This window comes from Globicephala melas, chromosome 18 (genome assembly GCF_963455315.2).
Source record: "Globicephala melas chromosome 18, mGloMel1.2, whole genome shotgun sequence".
Lineage (NCBI taxonomy): Eukaryota > Metazoa > Chordata > Mammalia > Artiodactyla > Delphinidae > Globicephala > Globicephala melas.
Window position 1 is genome coordinate 3,961,913 of NC_083331.1, and position 17,481 is coordinate 3,979,393.

The following is a 17,481-nucleotide window of genomic DNA, read 5'->3' on the forward strand; positions in this document are numbered from 1 at the left end:
GGCAGGCAGATTCTTAACCACTGCGCCACCAGGGAAGGCCCCAAATGAAGAATTTAAATGATTTGTTCCTTTCTTTATTGGAAGCACAAAGGGTAAAATCCTTGCTGAGTAGATGCTATAAATAGACAATGAGCCTTTGTGTTTGTCATCAGCCTTGTTTACTGGGAGATGAATGAAAATATTAAAGAAAACACTTCTTTGTTCCCAACTAGGGTACCAATCTACCAAATTCATTAGGCTTTCCTGCTGCTTTCAGGGACTTTTCCATACAGTGCACAATCCTATTTCCAGTGCCTACTCGGGAATCCCTTCACGTGCTGGTCCTCCCATGTCTTGCAAACGACTGAGGATCAACATGCTTTTTTCTCTTCTTTATCCTTACTTTGTTCATTTCCCCTTTTGTTTTCCTCTTGATTTTCCGAACTGCTCAAACCAGGGGAGGTAGAACTTCCTGAGGAGGGTTCCATATGAGCAGTAACTGCTGGATTTAGTCTCTTGTCCTATTGGGGACAAATGGTGCCACGAGAGTGAGTGTGATAGATACATGAATACGGCTCCATTTCAGGTCAATGTCTACACTGGCCGAGCTTGTAACTTGTCCGCCCTCCTCCACTCAGAGATTCTCCACCTGTGAACACATGACTCTCCCACCTCCTCACAGTGAACTAGAAACCAAATAATGTCTTTTTTTTCCCAACATTTTTATGCCCTTTTCTTTCTTTCCAGTTTCACTTCCATCAACCTAGGTTAGATAATAACTGATGATGATAATTGATAGTAAAAATTGATAATATTTCCTTTATTGGTTTCTTGCTTCCCATCTCTCTCCACTCCACCGCGTTCTGCACACTGCACCGCACCAATCTTCCTGAAACATGAAAAGTGATCTTACCCTTCGCCAATACGATTTATCAAGAGCCATCTAGACTCTGTAGAGCAAAAATCCCGTAAGTCTGGTATCTAAAGCCTTAAAATCAAACTCCCCAGTCCTATGTCCCATATGTGACCTACAGAAACCGTTTACTCCAAACAAAGTCACCACCTTTACTAAAACCTCTCACTCCACGGGCTAAATGCACCCCCTAACAAGTCCTGTGCATGCATCTTACTGAACGAACTACATATAATCACTAATTGGAAACAAAAACTAAACCTTGAGATATACCTAAATTTCATAGAATCGGCCTTGAGGTATTTGTTCTTGTGATTTTGTCCAAGTGGTATCACCATAGCAAACTATGTCATTTATTCATAAACAAACATCAAAGTCAGAACAGTAACTCATTGTATTGCTCGATTTCCAATTTTCTAAGAGCAAATATGTCTTTCCCATGAAGACAGGGACTTTGTCCTCTACTGAATCCTCTACACCAGTAACACTGCCTTGCATCGAGTTAGTGCGAAATAACTACTTCTTTCAGTGAATAAACCACGGTGGACCAATAAAGAACAGTTGACACATTTTAATATTTATTGGTAGAAACAGATCTTCAATGCATACTTTGTGTTTTAAAGTCTACATTCTCTTAACTTTTTTTGCTGTTGTTGTTATTGTTTCATTTGGAGTTTTTTGGTCTCCAGTTGAACTTAACATATTATCTATGCCTTTGATTCTTTATAGACCCTTGTTTTTAGATTTTAAACTAAATTTGAAAACCATGCATATTGTATATCTTACTTAATGTAATCCAAAAAATTGTTTGCACTTTCAAAAATGTCACAAAAAGGTAGAACTCAAGTTAAATAACCTCTATGTTCTAAAATGTCCACGTTCCATTTCTGAAAAAAGAAATACTTGTTCAGTGTTATATATTGCTTGCTGTCTAATAAGTCAGATTGTCAGAGACGCTTCATAAATTATGTCTATTTTTAAATATCTTAATCTACTTCCTCCCAGAGATGATCCTGTAAGTATTAAACATTGTGCCATATGCAGTAATAGCCCAACAGTTTGAAATAAGAACCAAACTGGTAGTTTTTAGACTGAATACTTTATCCTTAAAATTATATACCTATATATACACACGTGATATGCTGCATATTAAATTTAATATTTCAAGTAACTTTAATGCATTTAGCAAACATTCAGCCAAATATTCTTTCATGAAAAGATACTGTCCTTAGAATAAAAAGTTAAAGAAAGGCTTATTTAGACACCAATGTCTGGACATGGTACGAAGCCTGAAAGTCCAAGCAAAATCTGCTGGACTTCTCAGAAAAAGAATATTGATTTGTAACCTACTGAGTTGTGCAGATACAAAAGTGCTCAGCATGACAAAATTACCAAAATAAAAACATTTTAAAAGTTATTTGGTTCTAGCAATATTAACTATTCTGTACTTTAGGATAATTTAACATTTGCATTTTAAATTTTCTATAAATTTTCTCTTTTTAACAAGTTAAAAAAGCACACAAAAAAATAGTTCAAACTATAATCATCTGTTATTTTTCATCCTGGTTAGCTCATCACAAATAATTCAACAAAAGAATGCCTGAATACTCAGCTCTACTAAGATGCAACATTTGACTGGATCCAGCATGTCACCCGTTGTTTGCTGTACTGGACCCTAAGACAGGCTGCCGACAGATAGGACACGTGCAATTCTCTGAGAGCCACCGGTCGATACAGTGGATGTGAAATTCATGCATGCAAGGTAACTGCCTGAGCTTGTTTCCAGTTACGTAGTCGCTGATGCAAACGCTACAGATTTTCCCTCGTTCACTATCGATACCGCTGTGCTCATAGCTCCGGGTGGAAAGACTGTCAATCTGCTCTTTGGTTAAACCACGCATGCGGTCATCATCCTCCCCTTCGTTAAGCAAGAAGTGAGCGAGGCGAAGGATAGGTAGGGTGCCAGTTTCCACCAAGTTACTTGAATTTTGCGACCGCCTGCCACCTCTGTTTGGGGCACGAGGCGGGGTGTCAGGGCTGTCTTCTCGGGTCCACCTGCCTTGGGGGGACCCTCCCCTGTGCTGGCTGACGGCCTCACCGAGGAGACTCACTTCTGAGTGTGTCTCTGGCCGACGCTGACCACTTCTCTGGGCCTCTGACTCAGATTCGGCCTCCATTAGAGAACCCAGTTCTCCAAATCCAGTCATGATCTGCCTTAAAACTGATCGAAGAGCCACTGATGACGGTTCAGCGAGCTCGTTCTCAGAAATCCTACGAAGAGGAACAGTTATGGTACTAACGTAGGTTCGCATACCTGAGCGCTCTAAACGAGAGATGGTGCGCCGAAAGCCCCCACTACTGCTTTCGATAGTGACTGTGTTTGCTGCCAGCCCCACCCTGGATCGAGTTCTATTTGCAATACTGTCCCAGTCTCTGCTTTCTCCAGGACGAATCCTTCTCACTTGAAGGTCCAGTGTGATTGTTGGGTGTCGTCGTGCAGCAGTGGAGGACCTGCTGGACTCTTCTTCTTCTACTGTGATTCTTGACACAAGTCTTGAGTTAGAGAATGGAGTATATGCGGTACCTCTGCCTTCTCGGCCTTGCTCTAGAAAGACACGAGTTATACCTCTCCTCCTAACAGACCGCCTACTAGTTTGCTGAAAAGGTCTACTTTCCCTTTGTGAACTGTGATAAACAGTGCCACTTTGCCTCTGAATCGGTGACCGGCTTCGGCTATTGAAAGTAGACCGTAATCTTATTGGCTCTAATCTTTGGTTTGTATTCCTCACTGTGACATTAGTTCTAGCCCCATTTTCCCAAACATGGGCTGCTCCAAATCGCTGCCCCTCCCTTTGCCTGAGTTCACTACCACCTGATGGATTAGCGCGTGCAGCACCAGTTCTAGGGGTGCCAACTGCCCCCCCAATTCCATTTCTTAATCTACCCAGTGCTGACAAAGATCCTTCTACTGAACTCCGCCCCCTCGATCCAAGCCTAGTTCTCGGAACGTTGGCACTACGACCACTGAGAGCCCCTGCGGCTTGGCTCCTGGTTCGCCTGGCCACAGGGCTACTTGATCTCTGTGGCCCATCTGCGGTGTGATCTTGGCTAATATCTGAAAGTGGAACGCCCACATAATCTTCGCCGTCCATTTCAAATCCTCTATTCTCGTGATTTATGTGGATTTCCAGACAAAATTGGAACTCTCCACTGTGTGGGTTTGCTCGACTCACAGCTCTCCAAGTCTGGTTCCCATTCTGTCCACTTCGAGTTGCGTTTCCCGTGCGACGAAAGGTGTTGAGCCATTCCAGCAGAGACTCTTCATTTGAACTTTCTCGAGGGACCCCTGAGTCTGGAAAGCAAACCAAATCAACTTAACATCAATTCCTAAAATCTATCTTTAGATCTTTATTGAAAGCTTGTAAGATAAACTACGTTTTTATTAAATTAAAAATATAATTAAGAACATCTGTGCATTTTAATGAATGAAAAATGGCCAAAAAGCTGAACTTTCTAAAAGAAAGGTGTATACTATAAGCATACTATAATACACACTGTATCAAAATTATAAAATTTTAAATACTATTTGTGCAAAGGTGTGAAGAAATCCTCACTCTTGCTTTCTATATGCCTGTTATTGGCAAAATATTAAGGCAAATGAAAAATATATCCAGTATCAAAACTGTACATTTAAATTGCTTTATTGGGACTTCCCTGGTGGCACAGTGGATAAGACTCCACGCTCCCAACGCAGGGGGCCTGGGTTTGATCCCTGGTCAGGGAACTAGATCCCACATGCATGCTGCAACTAAGAGTTCGCATGCCACAACTATGGAGCCCACCTGCCACAACTAAGACCCGCTGCAACTAAATAAAAATCTTAAAAATTGCGTTATTCATATGGCAGTATCAATAAAATACAGTGGCAAAACTTATGTATAATTTATCTTGAATTTTTAGAATTCTTTGGTAAAGGTAACTCAATCTTTTTTGCAATTAGGTATTTTTGGCAACCTTAAGAATTTTATCCTATTTCTCAGAAACTGCCCAAAATGTATAAGTCAAGAAATATGGCTTCATGAGTAAAATGTTAGAACCACATCATATCTTCATGTGAGGATAGGAGACTTCAGGCATGTTACTTAAGTTCTCTGGCTAAATCCTTATCTGTAAACTTGATAATAATAGTACAGATGTCAAAGGATTATCATGAGGATAAAATAAGACACTGTATATAAAATGATTAGTATAATATCTGGCACATAGGAGGCACTCAATAAATGTTAGCCATTATATATAATACAATAAAATACATTTTCTGTTCATTTAGAACATGAGCTGCATGAAGACAATGAGTTTTGCCTTATTTTACTCACTGTTAAATCCCCAACCTCTACAACAGTATTTGGGACAAATCAGACTCTCAATTAATACTGTTGAATGAATCGATTTAGAAATAAATGTGCCCTGGGACTTCCCTGGTGGCGCACTGGTTAAGAATCCACCTGCTAATGCAGGGGACACGGATCTGATCCCTGGTCCAGGAAGATCCCACATGCCGCGGAGCAGTTAAGCCTGTGCACCACAACTACTGAGCCTGCGCTCTAGAGCCCGCGAGCCACAACTACTGAGCCTGTGAGCCACAACTACTGAAGCCCGTGCACCTAGAGCCCGTGCTCCGCAACAAGAGAAGCCACCGCAATGAGAAGCCTGCGCACCACAACAAAGAGCAGCCTCCGCTCACTGCAACCAGAGAAAGCCCACACACAGCAACGAAGACCCAACGCAGCCAAAAATAAAATAAAATTTAAAATATATACACATTTAAAAAAAGAAAGAAAGAAAGAAATGTGCCCCTAATAAACTTCTTTGAGTATGATAGTGCTACTGTGGGAAGCTTTAAGTTTTCCATTTTAACCAGTGGATTATATAAAGTACAAAACTCAGTGAAAAGCATTCTAATGCACATTAACTACACAGACTTTACCAAGTTCGCTCTTCTCAAAAACAGTTGTTAAATGAGTCTGCTTTGATTTTATTTCATTACTGCAATCTCTCATAAAAAACTTTTTTAAATATTAAAGTTAAACCTGTTAATCAGCTGCTGGCATCAATAAAGACAGCAACCGCAGCCACATTCTAAAGGTATAAGCTACTGCACACATGACGAGTACATTCTCCATCAAAACATATTCAAAGGGCCAGTATTACCAGCTATACCAATATAGTACAATTTGCATATCTAAACACAAAGAAGAAAAAGGTTAACATCCACTTTCCATTTTAATTTGCAAAAAGATATAAGTAAAGGGCAGGTAAACATGAAGTCATTCCAGATGCCACTTCTTTCTTTAATTACTAGAATATAGTGATGGCAGTGTGTGAAAGAGGTCACTCATGTCTCACAAAATCCGTCGCCCCATTCTTCCACTGGAAATGCACTGCAGTGTCCTGTGAACGACCTGGCATCTGGGTGTGGCCACGGGACTAAGTTCTCATCAATGGAACGGGAGTAGAAGTGAGGGAGCTCATTTCCGGGCAGGGGCCTGGGCCTTCTCCTGGAACCTGGAACTGCCAGCTGGAAGCTAGAAGTGGCTGTGACTTAGCTTGATCATGCAAACCATACCTGGAGCAGCAGTCAGTGCCCAGTGAACCTTTCTGCAACAGTGGAGATGTTCTGTACCTGTGCCGTCCAGTACAGAAGCCACTAGCCACAGGGGACTATTAAACACTTGAATGTGGCTAATGTGCCTGAGGAACTGAATTTTCAATTTTATTAAATTTAAATAGGCCCATGTGGCCGGTAGCTACCGCACTGGACAGCACAGTTGTAGAAGCACTGTGCTGGCTGCGTGGGTCCCAGAAGGCTTTATGGATTGACGTGTGTCTGCCCTGGACTGAGCACAAAACGGAAGTAAACTTCCATCTCATCAGCCGATGCGTTTGGGGTGTTTAATAGTCTTCACCCTAACCAATACCATGATCCTGATGTAATATGTGAAACCACTACTAACGAACACCTCTGGAGAAGGAAGTAGAACTGGTAAGAGGGACCTTAAAGTTGGCTTTACTTTTAACTCTATACACTTCTGTTTAGTTTGAATTTTGTTTTTTTACAAGTAATTTGTTTTGTTTTGTTTTGTTTTTTTTTGCGGTCCACGGGCCTCTCACCGCTGTGGCCTCTCCCGTCGCGGAGCACAGGCTCCGGACGTGCAGGCTCAGCGGCCATGGATCACAGGCCCAGCTGCTCCGCGGCATGTGGGATCTTCCCGGACTGGGGCACGAACCCGTGTCCCCTGCATCGGCAGACGGACTCCAAACCACTGCGCCACCAGGGAAGCCCCGATTTGTTTTTTTATAAGAATTTCTTATATTATGACTTAGTGTCTGTTCAGTAAAATGACACAACACAAAACCAATAAAACAAAGCAACAAAAATAGGTTTTCCTGACTCAGTCTTTCTGTATTGTTCTGTATAAATTTTTAGAAGGTAAGTTTAGTTATATTACTTAAAAAAAAACAGTAGTGTGTAAAGTCTAAGATTAAAAAGAACTCTGCTGGTAATTAATTGTATACTATTTCATACACATGAGCTCCCTGAAGGCAATGGGTGTGTAAGACATCTTTATATGCAACCCCTGTCCTGTATTACCTAACTATACTGCTCAGCATATAATATGTAAATACTACCTGAATGATTATCACATTTAATCTGGAAAACACTAAAAACAAACATTGTACAAGGTCCTGTAAGTTCATTTCTGCAATTACTCCAATCAAACCTGTTCCTTATGGAAAGGAATCTACAATACCTCTGGTGTTTGTCCCATTTCTCAAGTCAGGCTGAGATGCTAGCTGTTCCTTGACTCCGTCTAAACGTTGCTGTAATTCTTCTGATGTTATTTCTCCTAAAACAATGGAAAAGTGCCCACTAAAGTTAAAATCTTTAAATTACTAAGTTTTATGAAAACTCATGAAGGGTAAGACTAATTTTTAGCAATCTGTAGAAGACATTCTATTGTTTTCATGTTCTATAAATTGAAGACAACAAAAAACGTTTATTCATGCAAATACACATCATTTTCGTTGTTTCATTTATTAATGTTTTATTTAAATTAAAATAAGATTTAATTTGAATCATTAATGAAGTGCTCCTAGTTGATATACTTAGAACCTATAAGCTATAATTCTGTGGATTTTCGTCAGACTTAAAAAGAAATTAAGAAGGGAGTACTTCTAGAGAAAATTTCAAATCTTTATTTACTTGAATTCTACCTAGTTCATTATATGGGTAATGAATGCCCTTCATTATATATGTATACAGAATGCAAATATGCAACACACAAATATATACAAGCATACAGTTTCAATTAGTTCATCTGTGAAATTAATTTGTAAAAAGTTAATGGAGCACATTGAACTTTTTGGGAGTCATTAATTCAGCTAAATAAATAAATAAATGATAAGACCTCAAATGAGTTAGAATTAGGTTTTAAATGAATAATATTTTATTTGTACAAATATTACTTAAGAGACATAGGACTACATAAATATCTGACACTATCATGTACGTTAACCTGTTGGTTTGACACTTGTGTAACAGTGCTATATGTTCAATATTCTTACCTACTTATAAAATACAGAAGTAAGCCAGTGATTTTCTATGTTGTTATGTTACAATGCTCTTAAGGTCACAAAAACAGTACACTATATTTTGAGAGAGGGAAGATGGGGTAAAAACCCCTCCTTATTTTGAAACTTCTAATAATGCTGAAAAAGGTATTTCCTCTTTTACCCATCTCTTACCAGGGGTGCCTAAAAGATTATGGTCTCTCATTAGCCGGTAATCTTCGTCATTGAGATCATTAATAAACTGATAATAGGCTTCTTCTCTGTGGAGACGCTCTTGTTGCCACCTTCTCTCGTTTTCATGATGATTCTGGTCTTGAGATGAGGTTTCTTCACCACCACCATCTGGTCTAGATCTAGACCAATTCATGCTGAGATTCCTGGCTTTCTGTTCAAACAGTATATACAAAATTCAAGGTATTAGCCGTGGACTACACATGGCTTCATATTTTAACTTCGTTTTTTCATTTTCATTTTAAAATTCTGTCCGCTACTCAAATACTTCATATGCCAAATCTTGCAGTGAAGAACTTACATATAAAATGAATAGCAGCTCCTAGGCGATAGAACACAACTGGACCTACTTCTTTGCCTAAAGCCATCCTCTAAGTCAGGCTGGATTTGGTTTCACCCCACATTTCTCACAGCTGAAAATCAAAGTGATTATCTCATTTTCTACGTCTTTGACTCTCCTGTTGGCCCCAAAGCCCCCACTGATGTTCCAAATATCCGGGTATTTCACATTACCACACAAATTCTAAGCTTGCATTATGCACGTTCTTTACTTCATAAGCAAAGGACTATTGGGTATCAAGAGGGTATCATTTACATTTATTTCCAGTAAGGGTATTCTTCCCCAAAAAAGTTCATAAATGTAATATTACCCCCCCTGCACTTTGCTGAGGTAAAAATAACTTAGCTGAACAGACCTGGAGTTGATTTCTCTTACAGCCAACAGGAAACAACACTCTGTGCACAGCTCTGGGGATTGTAAAAGCACGTAAGAGCTTTTGGGTTTCCCCACAGGAAACCTTGTTCCTAAGCCTGGAATGGTTAGTCCCGGAGGTCTCTGAGTGCCAGTGAAACTTCCTGACCCCGCTAGGCAAACCCTGCTTTTGGATTATACTGAAATGTCATTCCTGAGAAGTTTACTTTTAAACCATAAGGAAATCAAGGGGGGAAAGTAATTGTTTCATAAATATCTTAGAATTTCTTAAACACGTCTATTTACTAAGTCGTTAAAGCTACAGTTCTCAACTGGGAATGCACATCAAACACCCTTGAGGAAATGTTTTAAACTACAGATGCCCAGAGCTCACCCCCAATCCTAGGTCAGAATTTTCCAGGGTAGGGCCCAGGTCTACCTTCGAGAGCTAATCTGGGTGTTCTGTGGCTGAAATAAACCATTCCTTGACAATTTCTGGTATGTCACTAAAGGGTATGTGTAATACAGCACATGACTTAATAAAGGCTGCAGGATCGAATGACTAGGTGACCAGGGGAGCAACTTCGGTAACTAGGACTCAGTGTTTAATAAGCAAACTACTTTAAAAACAGAGTGAAATTAGCCTACAAGTCTCAATTATTGTATGAGTTAGCAACTAACCACTCTCATGCACATTCTGACATTAAATTACATCTTCAAAGGCTTTTTTCACGGTGATCCCTATGTCATTTGTTTAAGGAAAGATCTAGTAGCACTATCCAGTCACATGCAAATTAACATTATCAAAAACTACGGATTTCTTTCCATTTTCAGAATAATTAGGACTAGACCATCATTAGCAAAGAGCATACTTGGTAGGTACAGCAGTAATAAGCTTTTTGGATTAAACAGTTTAAATATCTGAAACCTATCATAGAGTCAAGCTACTTTAATATTATTCAAAACTTTAAGAGCTTCTCCTTAAGTGGTAATTTTCTCGTGCAATTAACCACAATTAAATCCACGTGAATACCTTACTTGCCTTTCCACATACTTCTAATATATGCAATGGTATCCATCCTTCCACTGTTTGTGCTTTTTTTGACAGCTGCCCATCTGAAGCGATAAAAGAGAGTCGAATTATTCAATAAGTTGCCTCTTTGAAGGCTAGGAACGGCTAGTCGTCTCCCAACTCTACTGTAAAGTTAAAGCAAAATCTCCAGTGGATTCTGTTAGAAACTCACCTAGAAAATGAGATCCCCAAACAATTAGGTCATGGAAAGCTCCCGCACGGCCCGTTTCTGCCACAACAGAAACTAGGCCTTTCTTTCCTCCACCGTCACCCCTCTTGGGATGACAACTCCTCTCTCAAGGCCTTCCTTCCCACCCCGCTACCACTCGGGGGTTGCCAGGCTTAGGGGCCTCCAGCTTACTTCTAAACCTTCACTCGCTCGCCACCCCTGCCCTCCGTCCCGATACCGGTTCTCTTCCTGGAAGTTGCGACAGAAGCTCGCGCCGGGGTAGGGCCCCCAGTACAATAAACAAACTGGACTCGTGCCCAACCAACCTCTCCCCAACCGGTCCTGGAGTAACGCTTCGCTTAGCGACCTAGATTCCCACAAGGAAGCCAGTGACAGCGGGGCCTCGGAGCCAATCACCGGCCAGGGCAGGGCATCTAGACCGCAGGTAGCCAATCAGGAGAGGCGGGGCCCAGGGAGGGCCTGCGGTCCCCGCGTCTCCCGGAAGCCGCGGAGGGCCTGGAGCTTCCCCTGAGCTCACTACGCCGGGGACCTGGCCGTCTTCCCGCTACCTGGAGAGAAGCGTGCGGCCCCGGAGGCTGTGACCGGGCGGCGGGCGGAGCTCGCATCCGCGCCTCCGGAGGCCGCTGCGCCCTCTGCTCGTCTGCTGAAGAGAAGCCTGCTGCAGCGGGACGGTCCAGCCGGAGCGGAGGCTCTGGAGGAGGGACGGCAGGCCCCACCCGTCTCTCCCTACGGCCGGGCCGCCCCCTGCGCGACAGGAGACGCTCAGCCGCCGCCGGGCGCTAGCCTGTACGAGTGGAAACTGCGTCCGGTGGGATCCCGGATGCCGCGTGCCGCGTTCCGGGTTTCGGCGCTCGCGCCAGCGCTGATGTCACGTGGACGCCTCTCCAGCCCGAGTGCGGCGGCCCAAGGACGACTTGGGCTGGAGTGCAACCCAGCGGTCTGTTCTTGTCCCTTGACTGCCTGGGTACCACGTAGCTCACCACCCAGGCGCTTTCCCTTATTGCCAATCGGAAATTACAAACCCTAATCAATTCTCGAGTGCCTCTACTCGGGTTTCAGTGAAAAAAGTGAATTCCCGCTAGGAATGCACTTTGAACCCACAACCCCTCCCCACAGTCGTGTCTCTGGTTTTATTTCTGAGATGTGACGCTTACCAAACTCGCCTCACCACTAGTTACGCCCTTGACTGAGTCCCTGCCCAGCCTGGTATAGGCTCCCCGACTTCCCTACCCGCTAGAAGATTTAATCATTGCACCGTCCTCACGGTGCTGTGATTCTTCATTCGTTCGTTCGTTCATTCATTCATTCGTTCGTTCATTCATTCGTTCGTTCATTCATTCCTGCCTTAACTTTGGAGGAGCTAATCTATCCCGGCTCTCATGCTTAGCGCCTGGGTAACAAACTTTAGCATCCATGAGCTACCAGTGTAGTAGGGATAGAAGGGACAAGATTTTTTTAAAAATCGGCATATTGTTATAGATACGAAAATGGAAATACATAAACGATGCAGTCTTCAAGGCCCTTCACGATATCTCTGCTGTATACCACTACAGACTGGGTGCTTCTTGGCATTCTGGAACTACTTGAAGTTCAATTAAGCAACTCCCAACCCCACTTTTACCTAATTTCCTTTATCTCGCAGGACTCATTTCATATCTCATGGTCAAGGGATTTTTTTTCTGATACCTCTGAAGTGGCGCTCTAACCCCATCGTCCAGCCACGCGTAAAACTAGGCCCATGTCCCTAGTACGGTGGCTCTCTTAGCTTCCTCTGTATAATTATTTTAGCACTTACTCATTTAACAAATATTTACTGGGTGCCGCTAGGAATTGGGTGCTCACGCTAACAGCAGAAGATAAGACAAACCAGGCCCGTGCCCTCCTTTTGAATGGAAAAAGACAGCCACTGAACGAGTACCTACAATGATTTTCTGTTCAATTATAGTTCTCTCCCATCTAAGAGTCCAAACTCCTTCAGTTCAAACAAATGGATTTATTCATTTTTAGAGTCCCAGAGCTCAGCATGGCACCTGGCACGAAATGCCCCTCAGCCAACTGCAAGGATGAGCAGAGAAAAATGCAAACTTGTTACAAACAGGATTAATGCATGTTAGTACAATGACCTCAGGAATTCCGAGTACACGTCTGAGAAAATCACACGTGAGATATCCAAAATTCAAGCAGAAATCATTTTAAATACCTATACGAGTTGTAATGAGTGTAATACGCCATCAAGGGCAAATACTTTAAAACGTTAAACCGAAAAGACGTGTATATATCCTAAGAGTCAAAAAATACAAAGTCTCATCAAGTGATTTACCTGGTGGCAGGCTGCAGATTTCTGTGGATAGATAGTCAGATAATGTATGGAACTTTAATCCAATACCTTGCTTCAATTTTGTAGCCCAAGACAAAGTGACTATAAAAGGGTTCTACATATGATAATTGGGACAGAGAGGTGGATCATTCTGGATATCTGTATTTCCAGCTCTCATAACCTGCCAAAATCTTTGGTCTAATTAACCTCGTTTACTGGGATGCTACCTGGCCTTTTTAGTGTGTAGGCGTCTTTTAACTCCAGGACTTTTTACAGTGAAGAATAAAAAGGTATAAAAGAAAACCATAACATTAAAAGGATTTTCTGTATATTTGCTATTTTATGTACTTATAGTGTTTAAGTGATTTTGGCTTCTTAGAATGACAGCCTTAATTAAAATTTAAAATCCAAACTGAGATGTTGATTTAGACTTTTATGTTTAAATCTTTTTTTTTTTTTTTTGCCGTGCCGCCTGGCTTGCAGGATCTTAATTCCCCCACCAGGGATTGAACCCTGGCCCACGGCAGTGAAAGCCACGAGTTCTAACCACTGGACCACCAGGGAATTCCCTTAAGTTGAAATCTTAATAAGTTTGTGGACAGTATAAGAACAGCTAAGAGAATTTTAGGCTCATCATATTGTTTTCTGATTAATTTTAAGATTATTATTTAAGGATTCAGGAAGACATTAAATCCAACATTTGAAGTACTTATGGATTCAGGAGGACATTAAATCCAACATTTGAAGTACTTATGAATGAAAAAATATTACATTTATAAACAGTTTAAAATGTTTGTTTGAAGATGATTAATTAAATAAGTATTAATTAAATAAGTATGTGAATGAGATCTAAATTTAGTCAGAGTCTAATTCCAAATGACTGTTAAAGTTTACTTATTACTAGAATAATGAGAGCTGTAGACTAGATTTAAAAGCCTAAGGTTTAAGTAGGGCATTGAATTGGAATTTGATAAGTTGAATATTAACTGTTTAAAGCAAAGATTTTTTCAAAGAGTATTTTATTAATTTCCTCTTAAAATATTTTTTTAAAAGAGCTTTATTGAGCTATAATTTACATACCATAAAATTCACCCATTTAAAGTGTACAATTCAGTGATTTTTACTATATGCACAGAGTTGTGCAGTCATCACCACAGTCTAATTTTGGAATATTTTCATCACCCCTAAAAGAAATCTCACACCCATTAGCAGTCATCCCATTCCTTCCCACCCCACTCCCAGCCCCTGGTAGTCACTAAGACACTTTCTGTCTCTGTGCATTTGCTTATAGGACATTTCCTATAGATGGAATCATGCAAGAGCAGTCTTTTTTTTTTTTTTTTTTTTTGCGGTACGCGGGCCTCTCACTGTTGTGGCCTCTCCCGTTGCGGAGCACAGGCTCTGGACGCGCAGGCTCAGCGGCCATGGCTCACGGGCCCAGCCGCTCCGCGGCATGTGGGATCTTCCCGGACCGGGGCACGAATCCGTGCCCCTGCATCGGCAGGCAGACTCTCAACCACTGTGCCACCAGGGAAGCCCGAGAGCAGCCTTTTACACCTGGCTTCTTTCACTTAGCCCTGTTTTAAAGGGCCATCCATATTGCAGCCTGGGTCAGTGCTCCATTCCTAAAGAGAAACTTCTTAATAGCCTTTTTCTGCATATGAAAACCACCTCCAAGGACACCCCCTGTTATGGGTTGAATGTGCCCCTCCACTCATATTCTGAAACCCTAATCTCCCCCCCCACCCCGCCCCCATCTCAGAATGTGACTTCATTTGGAGATAGGGCCTTATGGTCTTAATTAAGTTAAAATGAGGCTATTAGGGTGAGTTCTAATCCTATCTGACCAGTGTCCTTATACGAAGAGGAAATCTGGATACGTGAAAAGATACCAGGGATGTGTGTACACAGAGGAAAGGCCATGTACAGGCACAGCAAGGAGGCAGCCATATGTAAGCTTAGGAGAGAGGCCTCAGAAGAAACGAAACCTGCTGACAGCTTGATCTTGGACTTCCAACCTCCGGAACAGTGAGAAATAAATTTCGGTTGTTTAAGCCGCTCAGTCTATGGTGTTTTGTTATGGCAGCCCTAGCAAACTAATGCACCCCTTACATCAACAGCTTAGAGTTTTACTCTATCAGAAACTCCTCCAGATAGAAGCATGTGCCCAGGGAAATGGAGCAGTAGAACTCCTAAACCTGTGTTCTAGAGAAGTTCATCATTTCCTTTCAGAGAACCTGCCAGCTGCTTGCAAGGAACCATTCTAGACCATGTGACCCCACCTCTCTGGCCATGGCTATTTGAGATAAGGTACATGTTCCAGATTTTCTGGGAATTTGGAATTCTGTCATGGAGATTTTGTCAGTTAACTGTGAGTGAAAGAACTGAAAGGTCATAGAGATGAACAGGCTAAGACCTCTCAGATGGCGGCCATGAGCATGTAAACAGTAATTAGAAAAGGAACAGAGAGCTTGCCAGTTCCCTAGGGGCTCCGTTACTTTGTCAACAAATGGGTCTGTGTGATTCTCCTATTCCTTTACATCATCCTCTGTTTGTTTGTTTTTTTTTTTTTTTTTTCTGCGGTACGCGGGCCTCTCGCTGCTCTGGCCTCTCCCGCTGCGGAGCACAGGCTCCGGACGCGCAGGCTCCGGACGCGCAGGCTCCGGACGCGCAGGCTCAGCGGCCATGGCTCACGGGCCCAGCCGCTCCGCGTCGTGTGGGATCCTCCTGGACCGGGGCACGAACCCTCGTCCCCTGCATCGGCAGGCGGACTCCCAACCACTGCGCCACCAGGGAAGCCCCATTCTCTGTCTTTAATTAGGTTATTTTACTGGGGTTCTTGCAGCTAAAAATTCTTCCTCTGAATCAAACAGGATTCAAGGCAGGATGCAAAAATCACTTTACATTTTTAAAGCAGAAAGGTATTTATTACAGGGAATAAATAGGTACCTACAAAATCATTGCAATGGACAGAGGAGTGTGGGCTGTGGGTTGAGCCTCAGACCAACTCCCACATACGTTCAGGACCGACCTCAGAGGAGAGCTACCACCTCTCAGGTTGCCACTGGAGTCCTGGGTTCAGGAATGTCCGGCATCAGCTGCTGTAATACAGCGATCTGGAAGCCAACAGCAGAAATCCTGTTCCCAGAGCCATGGGTTATCTCTTAACACCGTCAAAGCTGGTAACCATGCTGAATCACTACTGCAGAAAATCCTCACACTCCAGAGCCTTGCTTACCAACAGGAAAACAGCCCAAAGCGGGTAGAAATACAGCTTCTCCTTCAGCTCAGTTTTCCACATCTTGTTGAACCCTTTTAACTGGCAGAACCTAATCTGCATCCAGAGCTGTGGTTGCAAGAAAGCCTGGGTAACGTCATTTTTAGTGTTCCAGGCTTTATACAAGATGGCACACCAGAAGAAGGGAAGAATGGAGGTTGAGCAAGGAGGTTGAAAGTACCCAATGTCATTCTCATCAATCTCACCTATCCAGTTCAGCCAGAGACTGTCATGGGTCAGGTTCTCTAGAAACAGAGCCTGAAACAAGGATTCTTGTTCAAGTGATTTTATGAGGGGAGTGCTCTCTGGAAAAGGCGAGTGAAGGAAGCAGGATTGGCCAGGAAGGCAAGGAAATAAGAATGAGCCTCAGCTGATCCCACACAATTCACCAGCAAGTGTTATCCAAGAAGGCCAGCTTTTTGTACCCCCATTACCCCTGGATGAGGTCTTCGATGCAGGAGGACAAGAGAAGGTGGCATCTGGAATGGTTATCCAATGCTCACAGCAGCTGGGGTACAGATGCACTAGCTTATAAGTGGGTTTGGGCAGGGCGCTGTCTTCCACCTTTGCAATGTTCAGATCGCTTGCTTTTTGCATAAAGGTACTCCATCTAAGCACAGTTTCTCCAGAATTCTTATTAGCCACAACATCTGGGAAATTTTATAAGAGGAGGGTGATGGGCCAACCTACAGTCCCTGCTGCTGCAGCTGGTCCCAAGGCCATAACTGATACTATTATACATGATGGTTTAGTTTCTAAGTTGCCCATAAAGCTTAAGTGGTAATTGATTGAAATTCATTTTTCATTTTATTTGATCCCCTACTGTGCCTGACCTGTAGGTTTATCCTTTTCTTTTTTCAGTTCCTTCTTTGGTTATCTGTGTGACCTTTTGCAAATTACTTAATCTCTGCATGCCTCAATTTCCTAATCTGTAAAATGAGTATAACCATAGTACCTACCTAATTCTGAGGATGAAATGAGTTAATGCCTTGCACGTAGAAAATATTCTATAAATATTAGCTGCTATTACTATTATATTATCATCTGTCCTAGGTTGGCTCCCTCCTACCCCCAGAAAAGCAGAACCTTAGACAAGGATTCATGTGAAAATGATTTAGGAAGTGTTCCCAGGAAACACCAGTAAGGGAGTGAGGGAGTAGAATTGGGAAAAAAGAAGCC

At 42.4% G+C, this 17,481-nt stretch overlaps 1 protein-coding gene across 15 annotated transcripts; it reads right to left on the reverse strand.

The window, feature by feature from the left end:
• Nucleotides 1–1,448: 1,448 nt before the first annotated feature.
• On the reverse strand, nucleotides 1,449–11,514 carry RNF6 (ring finger protein 6). Of its 15 annotated transcripts, none has more exons than XM_030882659.2 (5): nucleotides 11,257–11,514; nucleotides 10,501–10,562; nucleotides 8,699–8,909; nucleotides 7,705–7,800; nucleotides 1,449–4,244 (listed from the first exon to the last, which is right to left on the reverse strand). In XM_030882659.2, exons 3-5 carry the CDS (start codon nucleotides 8,889–8,891, stop codon nucleotides 2,542–2,544), a joined length of 1,992 nt encoding a protein of 663 aa, XP_030738519.1. In that variant the 5' UTR covers nucleotides 8,892–8,909; nucleotides 10,501–10,562; nucleotides 11,257–11,514; the 3' UTR covers nucleotides 1,449–2,541. The 15 variants fall into 15 exon arrangements, with proteins under 15 accessions (XP_030738519.1, XP_030738513.1, XP_060143934.1 ...); XM_030882653.2 differs by having other exon boundaries at nucleotides 10,489–10,562; XM_060287951.1 differs by having other exon boundaries at nucleotides 10,485–10,562.
• Nucleotides 11,515–17,481: the final 5,967 nt, after the last annotated feature.